Genomic DNA, 18,953 nt, shown 5'->3' on the forward strand with positions numbered 1-18,953 from the left:
GAGACTCCCTGTCTATTTAATAAGATCATGTTTTCCAGACCTTACCCTGTTGTCATTTAGTCTTTATGCACCCCCTTCAGTGTATAACCTTGGTGATGAAAGTTATCAATTTTGCTATATTTTATGCCCAGTGCTGAGTGTAAATTTGTGAAGTGCTTATCAGAAATAGATGGCTTAGTTGGTCATTTAGCAATAAAGAATATAAACATAAAAAAAAAGGATAATGTTTTCCTTTAATTCCTTGAACATAATCATAAAAGTCACTTGGAATACTCATCTAAATCCAACATTTGGGTCCACTTGGAATCTAGTTTATATTAACTGACTTTTTCTCTGAATGCAAGTCACATTTTCCTGTTTCTGTTTTTTTGTTTGGTTTGGTTTGGTTTGGTTTAACAACTCGATTCTGTTGTATTAAGGATTGAACTGAACTGGAAATTTGTCTCTTCTGTGTTGCAGAGCAGCTGATATTTTGTTGACTTTTTAGGACTTCAATCTTTTGGGGTTTTTTAGTCAGACTCTCTGGTTTCCCCTACACATGTATGATTTGGCAGTCAGACAAGTATTTGGGCTCAGATGTGTAGACACAAACCTCTGCTTCCCTGACACCTGGAGGTCCCCTTTAATGTCCAGCCTCTCTGCCAACCTCAGACTCTATGCTCTGGTACCTAATGCTACACAGGCTTCAACTTTCTGAGCTGTGTACAATGGGGAATAAACTTAATTTTTAAAAAGCAGCAGAACTCATCCATTGTAGCTCTAACTTTCCTATTTAGTCTCTGCTTTTGTCGTATATTAGTCAACCAGGTTATTTGGGTAGAGTTTATTATATTTTTGGGTCTCATCTGCAGTTGATTCATTTCCATATTTCTTCCTTATCTTCTCTTAAACTCTATTCATTTTCATCTGTAACCTGTAAAGCTACTCTCTTCCTCTTATTCTTCCCCACTATTGCCATGGGAGGTTAGGGAAAGCCTGTAGAGAAGAAAAACTCTAATCTCACAAGTATACACTGTAGTTGAAGTTTCTCAAGAGTAATTTTACTGTTTGCTTTCTTTTAGATGTTTTCTAGTGCCTATAGTAAATTTTATATTTGTCTAGATTATACAATTATTTTCTGCAGGAGGGTTATAAAAATTTTACTATTACTGTAAGTTCTTACATTTTTGTAACTCTTCTTCAGAGTTATAGCTGTGATGTCAGCAGCTGTAGGAAGGCAAACAGTGAAAGTCTGCAATTCAGATTCCTCAAGTAGGCAAGAGAACTAGTATTAAGTATTATGCAAAGTTTTATAATAAAAAAAGTAAGCGCCCATTTTGATTGAGAAACCCCAAATAACATATCTAACTATAAATTTAACCGCTATAAAATTTTTTGAAATAATAAACTTAAACTGAAAAATCAATTTTTGTGTGTGTTTCCCCTTCTCTTGGATGAACTAATATTAAAATTAACATTTGAATTCTGAATAATGTATTGCTATATTTAAAGACTGCCATTTATTCATTCTAAAAATCTCCTAATTCCTAATTTTCTAAAATCTTGTTTTATGATTTCTTTGGTTATTGCACATTTCAGAAATTGAACTCATCCTTTGTGATTGCTGAAACTATTAACCCATTTTGAGAATGAAGATATTCTACTTTGATAGGTATACAGAAAACTAAAGGGCACATCTTTAGCATCTGCTAAAAGTACTAAATTATTACTTTAAAAAATGTTCTATTGAGATATAATTTACATGCCAGTGTTCTTCATTAAATTGTTTTTTTGTTTTTTTTTTTTAACATTTCAGCTCCCAAGCACCTATAGAAACCATTTTCTCTTCAACCTTCTTACAGTCTTTGACTGGGTCTGAAAAGTAACTTATAAAATACAGATTAACAAAAGAAAAGCATACAGATTTACTTAATGTAAATTTTACATGGCACAGGAACCTCTGTATATTGAATATTTTAAACTGGTGGTGCTTGAGAAAATAGAAGCACCAGCTCGCCACCTCCTACCCCAGCCTGTCAAACTCCTGCAAATGTAAAATATTCAAGATGTCAATTTTAGAGGTAGCATATCCTAAACCTCAGCACACCTTCTCCCGCCACCAACCCCAAACCCATATTTTGCTCATGTAGTTGATCTAGCTAAAACAGTGACACACCCTCCCCCCTGCTAGCCCCTTTTACTGTATATTAACAACTGGTTGCACTAAAGTTGATTTTAGCAGGATGAAAAAATCAGGAACTCATGCTGGTCTAATTAAAGGTTAAGGAAATTTAATGAAAGGGGAATAAAAAGAAATATAGGTGTTTATATCCAATTATCTATTGAACAACTCTGCTTGATGATTCTATAAGCCCCTAAAATTCACTTTTTTCAAAACTCTGTATCTTTCTCAGCAGATTACTCTTTCGATGCTCATTTGCTTAGTGAGTGGTCTCACTGTTCATCCTGTTACTCAAAATAGAAACTTGGGAGTCCTCAACTCTTCCTCTCATTCTCCATATCACATGTACCAAGTTACAAGTACATGAATTGATCTTTTCACTTCTTTCAATATTCTGCGAAGGCCATAGTCATGTGAATTATCACAAATCTCTGTTTAGTCTTTCCTGTCTCCCTCCTCACCCGCCACATGCTCTTGACAAGGTGATAAGCTGTCTTTCTAAAATGCAAAGATTTAATCGTGTTAGTCACTAGCTTAAAGCCTTTAATGGCTCCCAGGTTAATGTCCAAGATTCTAGTAGATCTTACAGACTTGAATTGGTTGTTATTTACTTCTATAAATCTTGACTCATCATCTCTTCACAACCACTAGACTCTCAGTTATTCTCAGTCAGGTCCCAGCGTCACTGAATCATACAGTTTTTACTTCTGGAAGACTTCCCTGGCATCCTCTCTCCCTTCATTATGTCAGAGACTCTTGCTATCTATTTCTAGAGTGCCCTGTATTTCCTTCCATCCTATAATCTATCATCCATTTTTTTTCCTCTTATCTTATACTCTGAGCTCTAACAGCAGGAACCACATTTGGCTTTTCACTATCATTTTTATTGATCACAAATAATGAATGGTTTATTAAATATTTGTTAAATACTTCTGATTGGGACTTAACTGGCTTCCCCTATCGATCTTTCTTTTTGAGTTTTCTTTTTCAATCAGTTACTATTAATATTCTAAGTAGTTTCTAAAAGTATGCAAAATATCACTTAATTATCCAAGTAAAATTTGTGCCTTACCCAAAAAACTGAAAATTTTGCTTTTATTTTCTAGTAACTATAATTCATGTTCCAATTTATATTTTAAGATTTTATTTTTTATAATTTCGACCTTTGTCTAATATAATAAAGATACTATTTTATTTAAATTGCAATTATGGAAGAATATACTGTCTGTTCTGTGTAATATATACACTATAGCAATAATCATCTACTTGCTTATCTTGGGAGAATATGAGGGTTTAGGCTGGTAAAGTAAAAGATGATCAAATTTTGTTAATACCATTAACATAATGAATTCTTTGTATATGAGATTTATCTACATTATATATGAAATATTTTAACTCAAGAAATAACTTTTTTGAGGGGGGAGGAAGGAACTGGTTATGAAATTTATTTCCTGACTTAATACAGTTTGAATACTAGGAATTTATAGATAATCTCTAAATCTCATTTAATTAAAATTTCATCTTCTACACTTAACCTTTTAGTTGTGCTTCCTAGCATAAAAGAATAAATTATTTGAGTGTCATTGTCTTTGTTGCACTTAGCCTTTAAGGGAGTATTTGAGTTAGGAGTTTAATGTGGAAAACTTGGCTACATGTTGATGTAGACAGCAATATACAAAGAAGAAAAAGATTTATAAAGAATAATTCATGGGCCTTCCTTGTGGTGCAGGGATTAAAAGTCTCAGTGCTATCAGCAACACGAGTTCACTCCCTGGCCAGGAGCTGTCCTCACATGGCGCAGACCTCGCCTGTCTCGCCCGCTGCTCCCCTCAGCAGTGTATTTCAGTAGATCTGCCTGTTCTGCTCCCCTCTGAATCCTCTCACCCCTCCACCCATACCTCTGGCCTACACCCCAGTTCTTATATAAAATAAATAAATCTTTAAAAAAAAATTCATGACAAGTTAAATTTTTTTATTGTGGTATAAAGAGTGGAATTAATATTATCTTTTATCCTTTAAAAATGGACTTTTTTTTTTTTTTTCCATCCAAAACTGTTCCATTGATTCAGATTTGTCATTTTGGCTTTGCAGCAGTTAGAAGAAAAGAGTGAAGATCAAGAAGACAAGGAATGTCTGAAACAAGCAATAACAGCTTTACTTAATGTTCAGAGTGGTATGGAAAAAATATGTTCTAAAAGCCTTGCAAAACGAAGACTGAGGTGAATATTTTCACTTTTTAAAATAATCCTCCTTTTTCACCCTGAATATCATGGTATAAATTCAGAGATCCCATTTCCCTCCTCAAGTAAACAATGAAGAAAATAGTTTTAGTGACAAGCTTGGTCTTTCAGAGGAAGTGACATCAAAGCCAAGAGAATTTGTTATTGTTTGAAAAACCTTTCATATTTGTGCATTTTCCTTGCATACTCCCAGACAAGACCTCCTGAGAGTCAACTGGTAAGCTCAAGAAGAGATAGAGCAAAATGTATTGGGTAGATTTATGTCAGCATCATTGTTCTGTCAAAGTAAAAGTAGTAGTGGCCTTTATTTTAGGGATTATATAACTTGAGGCATTAATTCAGATAACATTGCTTCCAGTTTCCTAATTATAATATGTGCATGTTTTGTTTTTTTTTTTTTTTAGCTTTGGGTCTTTTTAAATCTCTTAAATTATCTTTTTCTACTATATTGAGCTACTTTTTAATATTTGTCATTCTAAGTATTTAATAGCCAGGGTAGAAATAATCATTCTGTAGCTGAATTTTTAAGGTAGAATATTGTCTATAATGATTGTTCTTTTAGAGCACTAAAAAAATGTCTCTACTGTGTTGCTTTAGTTTCACAGATTGTATAATTTTGTAACACTAATATATTTGGAGAATTAGTGATTTGTCTCAGTGCAACTTTCAAAATGTACTTTTACATTCTATTGATATAAATTCTAGATTTTCTGTCAATCTGTTTACTAATAATGTTTTTCTTTTATCCCAGTGAATCTGCATGTCGGTTTTATAGTCAGCAAATGAAGGGAAAACAACTAGCAATCAAGAAAATGAACGAGATTCAGAAGAATATTGATGGTTGGGAGGGAAAAGACATTGGACAGTGTTGCAATGAGTTTATAATGGAAGGAACTCTTACACGTGTGGGAGCCAAACATGAGAGACACATATTTCTCTTTGATGGCTTAATGATTTGCTGTAAATCAAATCATGGGCAGCCAAGACTTCCTGGTGCTAGCAATGCAGAATATCGTCTTAAAGAGAAATTTTTTATGAGAAAGGTACAAATTAATGACAAAGATGACACCAGTGAGTACAAGCATGCTTTTGAAATAATTTTAAAGGATGAAAATAGTGTTATATTTTCTGCCAAGTCAGCTGAAGAGAAAAACAACTGGATGGCAGCATTGATATCTTTACAGTACCGGAGTACACTGGAAAGGATGCTTGATGTGACAATGCTGCAGGAAGAGAAGGAGGAGCAGATGAGACTCCCTAGTGCTGATGTTTATAGATTTGCAGAGCCTGACTCTGAAGAGAATATAATATTTGAAGAAAACATGCAGCCCAAAGCTGGAATTCCAGTTATCAAAGCAGGAACTGTTATTAAACTTATAGAGAGGCTCACATATCATATGTATGCAGGTAAGAAATACGAAGTTGCCGGTCGCTTTTATTTTTCTGCTTCATACTGATTTTCTTTGCCATACAGGTCATTATGCCTAAAATAGAAAGCAAACTAACAAAAGACCTCTCTGTTATCAGAGTTCATTTTCCTTTAAATAAAATACTGCCGCTTTATATTTCTTTGAAATTTTTACTTTTTCTACCATATATACATATATTCTTCCTTTTTCACTTTACAATCAGAATTATGAATTTAAAAATGAAGTCACTTAGCTAAGTTTACCCAGGGGCAGAAACAAGATTAAAAGTAGTAGTAAGACATCATCATTGTAGCTTAAAAGCCTTTTTACCACTTTACCATTTCCATACTTTTCATTACCGAGATGATAAAAATCAGTAAAAAATTTTTAATATACATCCATCACCAAAATTATGCTGATAATACAAATATACAAAACTTTGCTTTTTCTTAATATTCATTCCTAAAGCTTATTAATGTAGCAATCCTGGAGGTCACTTGTTTTCACTTTTTTTTTTGCTTTTTTACAACTGATAGAAGAAAATAATTTCCCGTTAACATGGCAATTTTTAGAGACAAAAATAGCCAAACCACCTAGGAAAAATGCAATAGGCTGAATCACATATAATGGTTTGAGAGGTAAGGAATACATATAACTCATTTTTTAAAGTAACTTTATTTCTTCTAATAAAGCTACAAGTGATAATCTAAAATTTTTATACTTTCAACTTCCCTACATCGATGTTTGATAATTATAAAATAGTATTAGAGTTATGATGTAGAGGAAAGAGCACTGAATTTGAATTTAAACCCTCACTTTATCACAGTTCCTTCAGGACTAAGAATTTTAATTTTCATCTCCAAAATCAACATCACAGACACTACCCTAGAATATTCTTGGGAATAATAAAGTAAGTACTAAAAGCTCTTTGTAAATATAAATGTAAACTTATTTTCAAAGAATGTTTTTATTACAAAGACATAAAATCTAATGTAAACTCTTAAAAAAGGCTTTTAACAAATAGTTGAATGTGAAAGTTAACCTGCTTCTCCATACTTCTTGCTTATTTCTAGATTTGTGTTCCTACGGAAATTTTTCCTCTTAACTCCTAAAAAGTCTCATTCTCTCTGGAAAGCATTCTGGTACCACTTTAAACTTTTAAAAATTAATCAAAGTTAATAAAAAATGAATTGCATTCAATAATGTTAATCTGTTTGATTTATTAAATATGCATTCAGAACTATTTATATGACTTGGAAACAATCAGAGCCATCCTGCAAAAAAGTAAATTTAAATAGAATATTTTTATCAATGATATCAAACTACTTTAAAAATGTTTTGTTTCATTATCTATAGATATCTTCAAGACAAATAAGCCAGGGTGTTTTTTGCTTGTTTGTTTTTTTAGTTTTTATTTGGCCTCTAATCAGTGGTTCTTTTGCTAGTGTTTTCCACAGGTTAATTTTTAAAAGCAGTGAGTTCTCTAAGCACATACCATTCGGTAATAGCAGGCAGTAGCTGAAACATGCTGAGTATAGGAAAAGAGGACTGGTCTGAATTTCAATTTTATTATTGATTTTTCACCTAGAAACTTTTTTAGTCAAGGTACTCATTTAACTGACCCCAAAATCAGAAAAATAAAGCACAGGAAATTTAAAGAACTGCTTAGGATTTTATATGAAAAAAAGATATTACTGTCATCTCTTTTACATATAAAACTTCTTTGGAAAGGTATATTTTTCAATGATTATTATTACCTACCTACTTAGTTGATCTTATCAGTTTTATATACACATTAAACTCTAGCCTACAAATACAAAACTGTTTATATCCAAAATTTGTGGTTGCAAAATACTCATTTGTTACTTCTTCTGTTATTTTTAAGGATATGGAGGTCAAATTGCTCTTCTTGCCATATTACTGTGATTTTTAGGTATCTTAAAAAATTCACAAAAGTTTTTCGTGTAAATGCTAATCTTTATCACCTTACTTTAAATTATATCTTTGAGTCCTTAGGTTGTTTAGAGTAACCTTAATCCTTAGATTTTTATCTGGGTAAAACAGAAGTTTTACTGTTTTTTTCATGTAGAGTGGTAAGGGCTAAAGAAGACTTACTAATGTTTACTGTCACACATCAGTGGTATTTGAGTTGGAAAATATTTCCAAATTCCATTGTTTCTGTAAAACTTGATTGTTGATAAAACTTTTTTTTAAACTACTTGCTATATTTCACAGACCTAACTTGTGATTATTAATAAGTAGTTATAGAACTACAATTAAATACTTCTATGAGAATTGTACCTTTTGTTTATTTTTTGAATGAGGACACTTTAAAACTTGAAATAGCATCGCTAATAATGTTTCTATGGTCTTGGCAGTCTCTCCATTCTAAACAGGTCTGTAGACTCAGTACTTTGTAATGGTGTTTGTTTGTTGCTTTTGATGGTTGCTCTCATTCACATTAAAGTTTAGCTTTTGAGTAGAGTAATATTTTAAATGGTTTTACTTCTAGTTAATATGAAACACAAGTTTCTGGGTTTTACAAATTTTAATCTATAAGGTTGTTTTAATTTTTAAAAAATTAAATGTTTTATAAAATTCTTTTCATTAATTTCTTGAGGGATAAAATGCCAGCATTAGTTTTAGAAGTATTGTGGCAAAGTTCTATCTTCTTTTGAAGTTGAGTATTTTAGCATATGTCATAAATATGTTAGTAGTATAACTGGAATCCACAAGCAGTTTTCTTGTGTTGTGGTTTATAGTACACACAAATTAGTATTAATTATTAGCTTATTTTGACTCTTCTGTGAGGTCTATTACCCTGTGACAGTAATACATTCTATATTACTGCCTATATAAAATGTGTTTTTAATAGACCATCTACAAACTTGTAAAACATGAAAGCAGTTATTTTTTAAGGTGTATTTCAGCTCTAATGAGCTCTGAGTCCTCACTACAATGATATTAAGTCAAGTTACCATTTGTTTTGAGAATATTGATCTACTTTGGGGGGGTATTTCAGTTGGTTAGTAGTTTTTTTTATTAGAGAACATGCAATGTATGTTGTGGCTTCCACTGAAACAAAAGCTAATATTTAACTTGCACATTTTTATTATATTGTGGAGAAGAATAATAAAAGACTGGCTTTTAACACATGAGAAAATTTAGTAACTAATAAGCACTATTACAGACCATTTTTAGATTATAACTTGGCCATACATTGTCCTAAGAAAGAGAAAACTGGTTTAACCTTACTTAATTTAGAGTTCAGAGTGGCTTTGCACAATTTGACCTCTCAAGTATTTTAGCAATAATTTGTGACATTAGGTCTCTAGTGTTACACAAGATAAGCAATCTGTAACTGTGCAGACAAAAATCCAAGGCCCCCGAAAGCTATGTGATTTGCCAGAAATTGTCCGTTTATTGTAGAATGAGGACTTGAAATTAGGGTTCTTGACTCTAAATAGAATATACTTTCTACCATGTTACACTGACTCGTATGATTTTTTTTTTCATTATTGGGATATAATTTTAATTCTGTGTACTAACTAATGAAAATATTGATTTGAATTAATAATATAAATGGTTTATTCATTTCTGGGCAAATGTAGATCTACTATGAAGATATAATCAGTAATTTTTTCTTTTGGAAATAGGTAATAAGTTCTAACTATAAATAAACTAATGCTTAGATTTAGTATTTAGTTAGCTGTTGGTCATCGTTTTACTTTTTAACAAAAACTAGTCACTAATCTTTTGAGAGGTGTTTGCTCTGTAAAGGAAAACTGGGGGAAATAAAATAAGGTGAATTAGAAAATGGGTGACTTGCTTAAAAGACTGCAACAGGGAGTTGATGTGGAATCAATTTTAAAGCTGTTCTCTCAGGTCCAGTGTTTACGGAAAAATAGTTACTTGCTAACTACATCAAAATTTAGAATTCATCCCAAATGCTGGGGAGATTAGAGCAGATCATTCTGAATTAGGGATGCATTTGAAGACACTGTCCTTACTTAAGGTAAGGAAACACAAAAAAAGAGATGAGTAGAAATTTTACTTCTGTTCAAGTTATAGGACATACAATAAAACAAATTATTGAGACTTGAAACAACATGGGTAAAAAAAAAATGATGATTTATGTCTGGTCTGTTAGTCTATTTTAGAAAAATGAGGTGACGTTGAGGTGGGTAAAATAATTCAAAACTGACATTATATGGAAATAAAAGCTTTTCATATATCAAGTATGGGGAGGGAGAAGTATTTTCCAGGCATGGTGAACATCTCTTTTATATTTAGAAAATGGTATCAAAAAAACATAAACCAGTGTTATTTTTCTTGATTTACTGTTATTTTACATCTTCATATAGAAAATCTTCAAAAGCCTATATTTGATTTCTTCTGAGTTTGTGACCTATACAAGTTCAGCGTGGGTGTTTTAACTTTAAAAAAATCTTTTGAACAATTTTTGATCTATAGGGCAGTGCTGGTCTATTTTTAAACTCTGATTTCTTTTTAAGTGTTTGTGCGTCAGCATAGCGTCTGTTTCCTTTCTTAAGGAATTCAAGAGTGATTGTTTATAAATCCTTGTTGAGGAGCTTATTGTTTCTTGTAGCTTTTTAAATGGCTGTATTAAAGGAGCATTATCACATGAACAGACATCCTGATTAACAGTGTTTCACGTTGGTGATTGGGGGAAGGGTATTCTTTAACTAAATAACTATAATATTTCATAAATTTCAAAATTTTGACCTTGCCAAATGTCAAATGTCAATTAAAATAAGCACATAAAGATAAAGAGGATTAAATTTATCACCTCACATCTAGTATGCTATATTCTGAATGTAAAGTATATTTTGAATTCCTAAGATTTCAAAGAATTGTACAAAAAATATTACCAAAGAATAGTTTTAGAATGAAAGAGACAGGTAGCTAGAAGAACAGTATAAAATAGTGACTACCAATCATATTTGATATATCCTGCGCCTAGACCCAGGGACTTACTGGTATAAATTGCAAGTATTTGTATAGAGGTTTAGCAGAGCAGCTACTGAATATGTTACAAATCTAAGGACAGATATTCGAGAGTCAAGTAGAAGAGAATGTTACCTGTGAGGAAGAAAAAAAATCACGAGAAAGTTTTTATTGTTATTTATACTGAAATCTGTTAGGGATTATGTTTGAGAAAGACAGGAATTTAAAATTCATAAGCAAGTAATAGAGAGGGAGAATATCAAAATAGCCTGTTTTCAGTTACCCCACAAATATTTGTTTGTGCTTACGTTTTAAAACCAAACCAACCTGGCTTTTGTATTTTTATGCATTTGCCATCCATCTGTCTCTGAAACATCATTTTATAATATAGGTAGATACCTGCTGCTCCACAACCAACAGAGGCAGTATGAAACTTAGCTTTTATCATTGCCTGATAAATGTAAGTAAGAACTTTGTTTTCTTACCAAATTATATGCCCTGTCCTTATTGATGGGTATTTAAAAATATCAAATTATCTTAGCCCTTTACATCATCAATAAAATAAAGATTTCCTGTAGTTATTGTGACATGGTATGTTATAATGATTGAAATGGGGAAATCAATGAAAATACAAACAACTTCTGGAATATGTATGCTATTTGTGTGTGAAATTTCAAATACAGATGTTATGTCTTCTCACTATGCTTATCATTCACTAGTGATTTTTGTAGTGTTTTAGACTAAAAGATTCTAAATCAATGCAATCCTGAAAATAGATGCAGCCTTTAAGATATTTTTTGAAGTAGTTAAGTGTTGCCAAATTTTCTTTGTTTATTTTTAGCTTCTGCTCATTTTTTCTTTTTGGCAAGCTGGGTCTTGTTTCTAATTAAGCTAAAAAACACTTTAAGATTGAGTCACTTTAGAACTTAATACAACAGTGATGATAGGAGTACTTATTTCATCGCCAACTTCAGAAGCTTTTCTGAATACAGGAAAGTTATAACTGCCATTTCCTAAAGTCTAGAAGATGGCTTAACAAGAATTACAGAATCACAATTAGACTGTTAAGTTTTTAATGACTTTCTAATACCATTAATCAAGATGATCAGTTTACAACTTCATTTTGAATTATTTATTTAAATTTCTGTAGTGATTATACAGATTCATTCTTTAGATCTCACAATGTTAATTAATGCAGGGAGGTAATATGATACCATAAAAAAAGAACATACATTATAGGTTATGGTTTCATTTCTGCCACTGTACAGTATGACCTTTGATGTATCTTAGTTACTTCTTGCATTTAGAAAGAAGAAAACATCACCAGGCTTACTTCATAGAAACGGTATAGAATAAATTATGTAAAAGCTCTTTAAGAATGTTATGTAGCCAACATCAGGAATTGCTGTGATTCCCCTTTCATTGATGTGGCCCTAAAGTGCTGAAATGGCCAGATTTTTAAGATGAAAAGACCATTTTAAAATAGTTTGCCTTTAAAAATAACCACAGTTATCTAAAACATACTTGAATTTGCTTAGAACTTACTTTTATTCTATTTTTCAACTTAAATACCTTTGATATCCCACAACTTTTTAGCCTGAGTTAGGTGGCATTTGAGAAGTGGATCTGGATGTTGATTTTAGACTTTTAGATGGAAATAAACTTTTCTTGTAAAAAACAAGGGTGGGGGTGACTCTAAAGCTGGACAAAGCCAAATAGATAACTTGGTGCATTCTGCACTAGCAGTCTGGGCTCACAGTGACACTTCAACGTTTCTACGGTGGCCACTGCTTTATCTTCCTAATACACATGATGTTTTGAGTAGCCTCACCTTACAAATAGATTTGCAGAACTGGAAGAAGATTCTTGAAAGGGAGAATTGTGATGAAACCGATATAAATCTCTGTTTTAAAATCTTGTACAGGCTTCTGTTTTAAAATCTTTTCTTCTGGATGAGACATTAGTCTTTAACGTTTGAGGATCTCTGTAACTGAAGACAAACAATAAAATACCAACAGATAGGAAATTACTCAAGGATTATATGTATTTAAATTACTTGTATCAGTAATCCACTCTAGCCTCAGAAGATAATAAAACTAAAGGAGGAAAGGGCATTTAAAATCAGTATGTTTTTATTATGTAAGTTTCTCATTAACTTAAAAAACTTAAAAAATTTAAAACTATAATTTTAAATTCAAGGTTGTTTTGAGATTTAAAGCAGTCCATTATCTTGATAACCAGATAGGCCAATATTTTTATTTTATGAAAAATCCACAAATTTGCTTTTTTGTGGAAAAATTCAATATTTTAAGGCTGTGTGGTTCTTAGAATCAGTTTAAATAGAAAATTTTCAAAGATGAATTCTTGCTAAATCCTATATTAATAAAAACCATCATACTTCTTACAAAGGACACAGTTTGTAGTCTAACAAAAATGAAGGTAGTTGCTATTCTCAGTGAGTTTCTCATTAAATTAGAACTTACCAGTTCATAATACAAAAAAAGGAAAAGAAAGCTTTTCTTTTTAATGAGCTCTCCACTCCTTTTAAAAGACTTATAACTAAATGTGGATCTTAATGAAATTTGAGTTATAGAGGTAAGTGATTATTTTCTTTCCTTCGTGGGAAGATGTCTCTTCCCCTTTCATGTAGAAGATGGCAACCCATGTCTCTTGTGCTGATGACAGCAGCCTTTCTCCACCACTGGGAGAAAACTGTCAGGGAGATATTGGAGTAGGCCAGCCCTGGTGACATCACCATACTGTCTCCTGTTTTACTTCATGAAAATGTGAATGAAAAGTAGGTCCTCTTGTGGAGGGGCTAGAGACACCTGCTCTTCTGATATGAACTCTGATTGTGACTGCTTGAAATAAAAGGAATTAAAAATTGTGTCTAGAACCAAACTGATGTCTACCAGTTTAGAATCTGTATTTAATTTATGACATTATAAGATCCAATATCTCTGTTAACATGAGTAGAGAAATCTGTATAGCTGATTCTAAATAAACCCACCTGGATATCAGAAAAAGCAATGGATTATTGCTTTGACCTTACTCTTTGAGAGGGAAATAAACCAGCTGGTATTGCTGAGATCCAGATAACAGGGGAGTTTCCTCCCATGTCCTGCCTTTATCTGTCTTCCTTCAAATTCCTGTGATTAATAAGTTTAAGTCAGCTGGTCAGAGTATACAGAGATCAAGAAATAAATTGATACAAAATTTTCATATCAGTGGTTTTGCCATTAACTTAGAAAACCTAAAGATAACAGTTCATTATAAAATCCAAAGCATTCTATATGGTCAAAATTTTGGGGGACTTTTAAAATTGACTAATCTCTTTTGAAATGTAAATAATAGTTTTAATCATTCTGAATCAAGATTTTAATAAGATATTTTTTCTTTTCTTCTTAGATCCCAATTTTGTTCGGACATTTCTTACAACATACAGATCCTTTTGTAAACCTCAAGAACTACTGAGTCTTATAATAGAAAGGTCTGTCAATTTAAAATGTTTAAATTCCTCCCCCCTTTTTTTTTCTTTTAAGAGATTGAGCTACGATCTTTTGTGTTTCTTAGAACTATTGGATGTGCTTTAAATTGTAGTTCATGAGTACTTTTTAAAGAAATCAAATCTCTCTTAGATTACCATTTATTTTGTAGCAATGTTAGCTCTGATTATATAAACAAAATGTTGAGGAATATTGTTAGTGAACAAATACTATAACCAAGGGAAGTGTTTTTTCTATCTAAACAGAGCAATCAGCTTTTCAAGCATTTCCCTTAAAAACTGTTAGCTGATTTCAAGGAATTTATAAACCAAAATTGAATATCAGCCTCATAACTTTATAATCACATTTAGCTTTAGAATTTGCATATATTCATTATTTTTATATTTTTGGTTTTACCTATATTAGCAAGTATTAATTTCATTTAAAAAATAAGATCATTAACTTTTACATTATAGAAGCCTCAACTTGTTTTCACTGATGTATGTGGCCTTAGTAATATTTTATAGTAGTCTCTTAACTGTGCTAACTAGTGAATGGATTTGTGGTTTTCTACTTGTATAATTTTATAATTAGTAATTTCACTAGTCTGTTCTGTTTTGTTAGGTTTGAAATCCCAGAACCTGAGCCAACAGAAGCTGATCGCATAGCTATAGAGAATGGAGATCAACCTTTGAGTGCAGAGCTAAAAAAGTTTAGAAAAGAATATATACAGCCTGTACAACTACGGTGAGCATAAAATAAATAACTGAATAAATGCATCTTTATTGACATTTTGTTTCAGGGTTGAATTATATAAGCATCTTTTCCAGGCAAAAGGAAGTAAAAAAGTTAAAAAAACAATTATCTGAAACTGTTATATGTCTTAAATTAATAGAATTTTGAAAGTGTTAAACCACTTATGAAATTGTTTAATTTGGTAAGTTACTCTGTTTTCATTTATATCATTCATTGTGATAAACATTTACGGTTCAGTTCCCATGTAACGCCATTATTCTTCTTTGTTAATGCCATAGAGTATTAAATGTATGCCGGCACTGGGTAGAGCACCACTTCTATGATTTTGAAAGAGATGCACATCTTTTGCAACGAATGGAAGAATTTATTGGAACAGTAAGAGGTATGGTTTTTTTAAGTGCCTATTTTATATGAAATATAAGTACCAATATGGTTACTGTCAATGTCATCACTACTTAGTGTTGTTTATAATCATTTGAAAAAGTCAAAAATTATTATCAGTTTTAACCTATATACTGCCTGATAATTACTCTTTGACCCAATGTTTTTTCATTTAGTAAATCAATATACAGATAATTTTGGGATTGAATAGAAAAAGTCTCAACTTATGCTGTCTTTACACTTATCTAAAAGTATGTGTACTAAAAGACAATTAGGAACTAATGTGCCAATTTAACACCACTGGTAGAGGTTGACTGGCCCATAATTAGGTGAATAATGTATATGTTGGAGAGGCAAAAGAACACATTTAACTGAGAACTGAGAAACAAGAGTTCTAATTCTGTTTCATACACTGCCACTCACCAGATATGTGACTTTGGGCAAAATCATTTCAATTTTCTTATCAGTAACATGAGGAGCTAGGCTTGATGACCCCAGAGTTTTCTTTCTAGGGTTATAGGTCCTATAATTGTATAGATTTAAGAATATTCTAGACAAAATTGTTTCTATTTCCTTTGTACACTCTAAATGAGAATCAGAAAATAAAGGATTAAATAACAGTATTTTCATGCATAGTACAAAAGAAAGCCACATCAAAAACTTTCACTAAAATTAAGGAATTAGTTCTCTGGCACTGTCTGGTTTATAAAATGCATTGTTAATTTGATTAATAGTGAATGTCTGTAATCCTTATAAAACTCATTTTTGTAAAATACGTCTTTTTGGAGGACGATTGTAAAATAATATTTTAAGCTCAAAAAAAATAAAGGTGAAAATTCTCTACAAATAAATGGCATTCTAATTTTATTCAGAAAGAATATGGAAAAATAAATGCCAACTGACAATGGTTACGCATGTGAAGTGAATGAGATTGGAATAGAGAAAAGAGAAACAATAAGATGGAGCTTCCATTTTTTATTTTGCTCATTTGAACCTTTTATAGAAGGAATATATTCAAGTATCACTATTATTTTAAGCTATTTTTTAAATATTCTGTAAAAAGTATTTAAATGTTATTTTAAATGTAATATATTTTAGGTAAAGCAATGAAAAAATGGGTTGAATCCATCACTAAAATAATCCAAAGGAAAAAAATTGCAAGAGACAATGGACCAGGTCATAATATTACATTTCAGAGTTCACCTCCCACAGTTGAGTGGCATATAAGCAGACCTGGGCACACAGAGACTTTTGACCTGCTCACCTTACACCCAATAGAAATTGCTCGACAACTTACTCTACTTGAATCAGATCTATATCGGTATGTAATTTGACATTCAAGCTAAAACATCTTTCAAAGAAATTTGTTTTTTAAATGGAATGCTAGTTTCTTCCTTAGGGCATTGTTGTAAGCCATAAATGAGTAACGCATGAAATGTGTAATAATAAGACCTGATGCAGAAGACTCCTCTCCTTTGACTCTCTTGATCCCCCTTGCTCTGTCTGGAGTTAGAACTCTGTCGCTTTCTGCAGTCACTTCTGCTTAGTAAAGTTATGTTCATATCTTGGTTTTAACAATTGTTGACTTCATATCAATACCTTGGGCAATTTTAACCTTCTTGTGTCAGTTTTATCTTTCTACCCCTTATATTCCTCAAGACTAAAATTGGCCTGATGATAGTACAGCAGGTCATTGAATAACATCAGTTTGTCAAATGCCATATCATTAACGTGTTGATAAGAAATAATACCAGCCGATGTTGAAAGAAACATTATTGAAGACCTGCTTTCACTATACATCCTTTCATGGTTTCACTTGTATGTGGAATATAGAGAAACCAAACAAAGGGCTAGGAAAAAGACCAAACTTACAAGGTGACCACAGAGCTGAAACACAGAGGAGGGAAGCAGAGGGGGGAGGGGCAACATGGGAAAGAAGAGCACCAAGGACTATGGTGTGTATCACAGGGGGTGGGAGAACTAATTATGGGGACTAGATCTAAGGGGAGAAGTGGAATAATTCATCCAAATCCAAAAATTAACAATAATGTAAGAAAAAAATAATTTAAAAAACAAACAAGCTATATACATCCTTTCACTTAAAATCAGTTTCCAAGGACCTCTGTTAAGGAGGCTGTTAAGTGAGGACCACTCCTAGAGCTATTGTGAGGTTTAAAATAGTATCTATTTTAGTGCTTAACATATTGCCCAGCGCAAAGTAAGGGCTCAATATTTGTTAGCCCCTGCTGTTGTAGTTGCAAACTTAGGTGATAGCCAATTATAGCCTTCTTTTTTAGCTTTTCTACATTTATTTAACTATCTCAAAAAATGTGTTTCTAAATTTTAAATGTTACTATTTGGAATTTTAAGCTAAATTATTTATTTTTAATAAGTGAAAAACGGAGCTAAACTTACAGATCTCTCCTCTCACCAAAAACTGCTGCTAGAACATACTTTACTTATTTCTCAAGACCCTTTTGTATTAGGTTTATTCTTCTTCACTGAGAGGCAAATTAAACATTTTATGAATTGCAGTGATCACTATACCCTGATACTACTTTTTAAAAGTACTGGACTGATACTACTTTTTAAAAGTATTATTTCAAACTACTTTGTCAACCTGATTTGCTATATCTTATTTTTATAAGTGCCAAGAAAGATATTATGAAGAAATCCCAACCATATATACACAAAGCAAAATGCTACTATAAAGCGGTAATGAAAGTACACAGGTACTTGCATAAAAATATTTTTTTAATCTATAGAAAAAGATAACAATTGTAATTTTTTAATACTTTTTTCATAGACCTTTCTCTGGTGTAAGGGGAAGATTTATGTGAGGGTTTAATTTTTATTTATCTTATTAATAAAATAGCACAGTAGAGGGAAAAGAATCATGTAAAATTATGTCTTGATTTTAGAGCTGTCCAGCCATCAGAATTAGTTGGAAGTGTATGGACAAAAGAAGACAAAGAAATTAATTCTCCTAATCTTTTGAAAATGATCCGGCACACCACTAATCTCACTCTGTGGTTTGAAAAGTAAGTATCATTGATACTTTTATATTTCAAAGCAATCAGCTATGATATGAATTTTCAATGCAGTTCTATTTCTGTCTCCTATCTTTTTTGTTCCTGTATGCCTTTCTTTAGCATTGAATGAATATTTTTAATGTACCATTTTAATTTCATTAATTAGTTATTTTCATTACATTTTTTGAGATATTTTAGTGGTTGCTTTAGAGTTTACCATATTATATATCATATTAGAATCAGATTCAAATGTATAGTAGCTTAATTCCTGTAAATAGAGTTAATTCCAGTTAATTCCAATTAATAGATCTCTCATGTAGTTCTATTCCCTTTCCTTTTTGTGAAATTATGCATATTACATATCATTAATGATGTAAATCTAACAATACTTTGCTTTAATTGTTGCTTTACCATTTTCTTAACCCATCACAGCTTCACTCTCACCTGTCACCTTTATAGGGTTATTGGCAATATATTTACACATATATTACATTTCTGTATGTTAAAGCCCTTATATACCA

The 18,953-nt window shown here is 31.7% G+C and overlaps 1 protein-coding gene across 2 annotated transcripts in view; it reads left to right on the plus strand.

Annotated features, from left to right (window-relative positions):
• SOS1 (SOS Ras/Rac guanine nucleotide exchange factor 1) overlaps window positions 1-18,953 on the plus strand; it is a 120,776-nt gene that overhangs the window by 80,531 nt on the left and 21,292 nt on the right. For both annotated transcript variants that reach the window (XM_037528187.2, XM_037528188.2), the window contains exons 9-15: window positions 4,253-4,380; window positions 5,153-5,808; window positions 14,187-14,268; window positions 14,888-15,010; window positions 15,298-15,401; window positions 16,499-16,721; window positions 18,322-18,441. In XM_037528187.2, coding sequence (XP_037384084.1) covers window positions 4,253-4,380; window positions 5,153-5,808; window positions 14,187-14,268; window positions 14,888-15,010; window positions 15,298-15,401; window positions 16,499-16,721; window positions 18,322-18,441 — 1,436 coding nt within the window. The remainder of the gene's footprint in view (window positions 1-4,252; window positions 4,381-5,152; window positions 5,809-14,186; window positions 14,269-14,887; window positions 15,011-15,297; window positions 15,402-16,498; window positions 16,722-18,321; window positions 18,442-18,953) is intronic.

This window comes from Talpa occidentalis, unplaced genomic scaffold (assembly GCF_014898055.3).
Source record: "Talpa occidentalis isolate TD23 unplaced genomic scaffold, MPIMG_talOcc4v2.1 talOcc4.5, whole genome shotgun sequence".
NCBI classification, from domain to species: domain Eukaryota; kingdom Metazoa; phylum Chordata; class Mammalia; order Eulipotyphla; family Talpidae; genus Talpa; species Talpa occidentalis.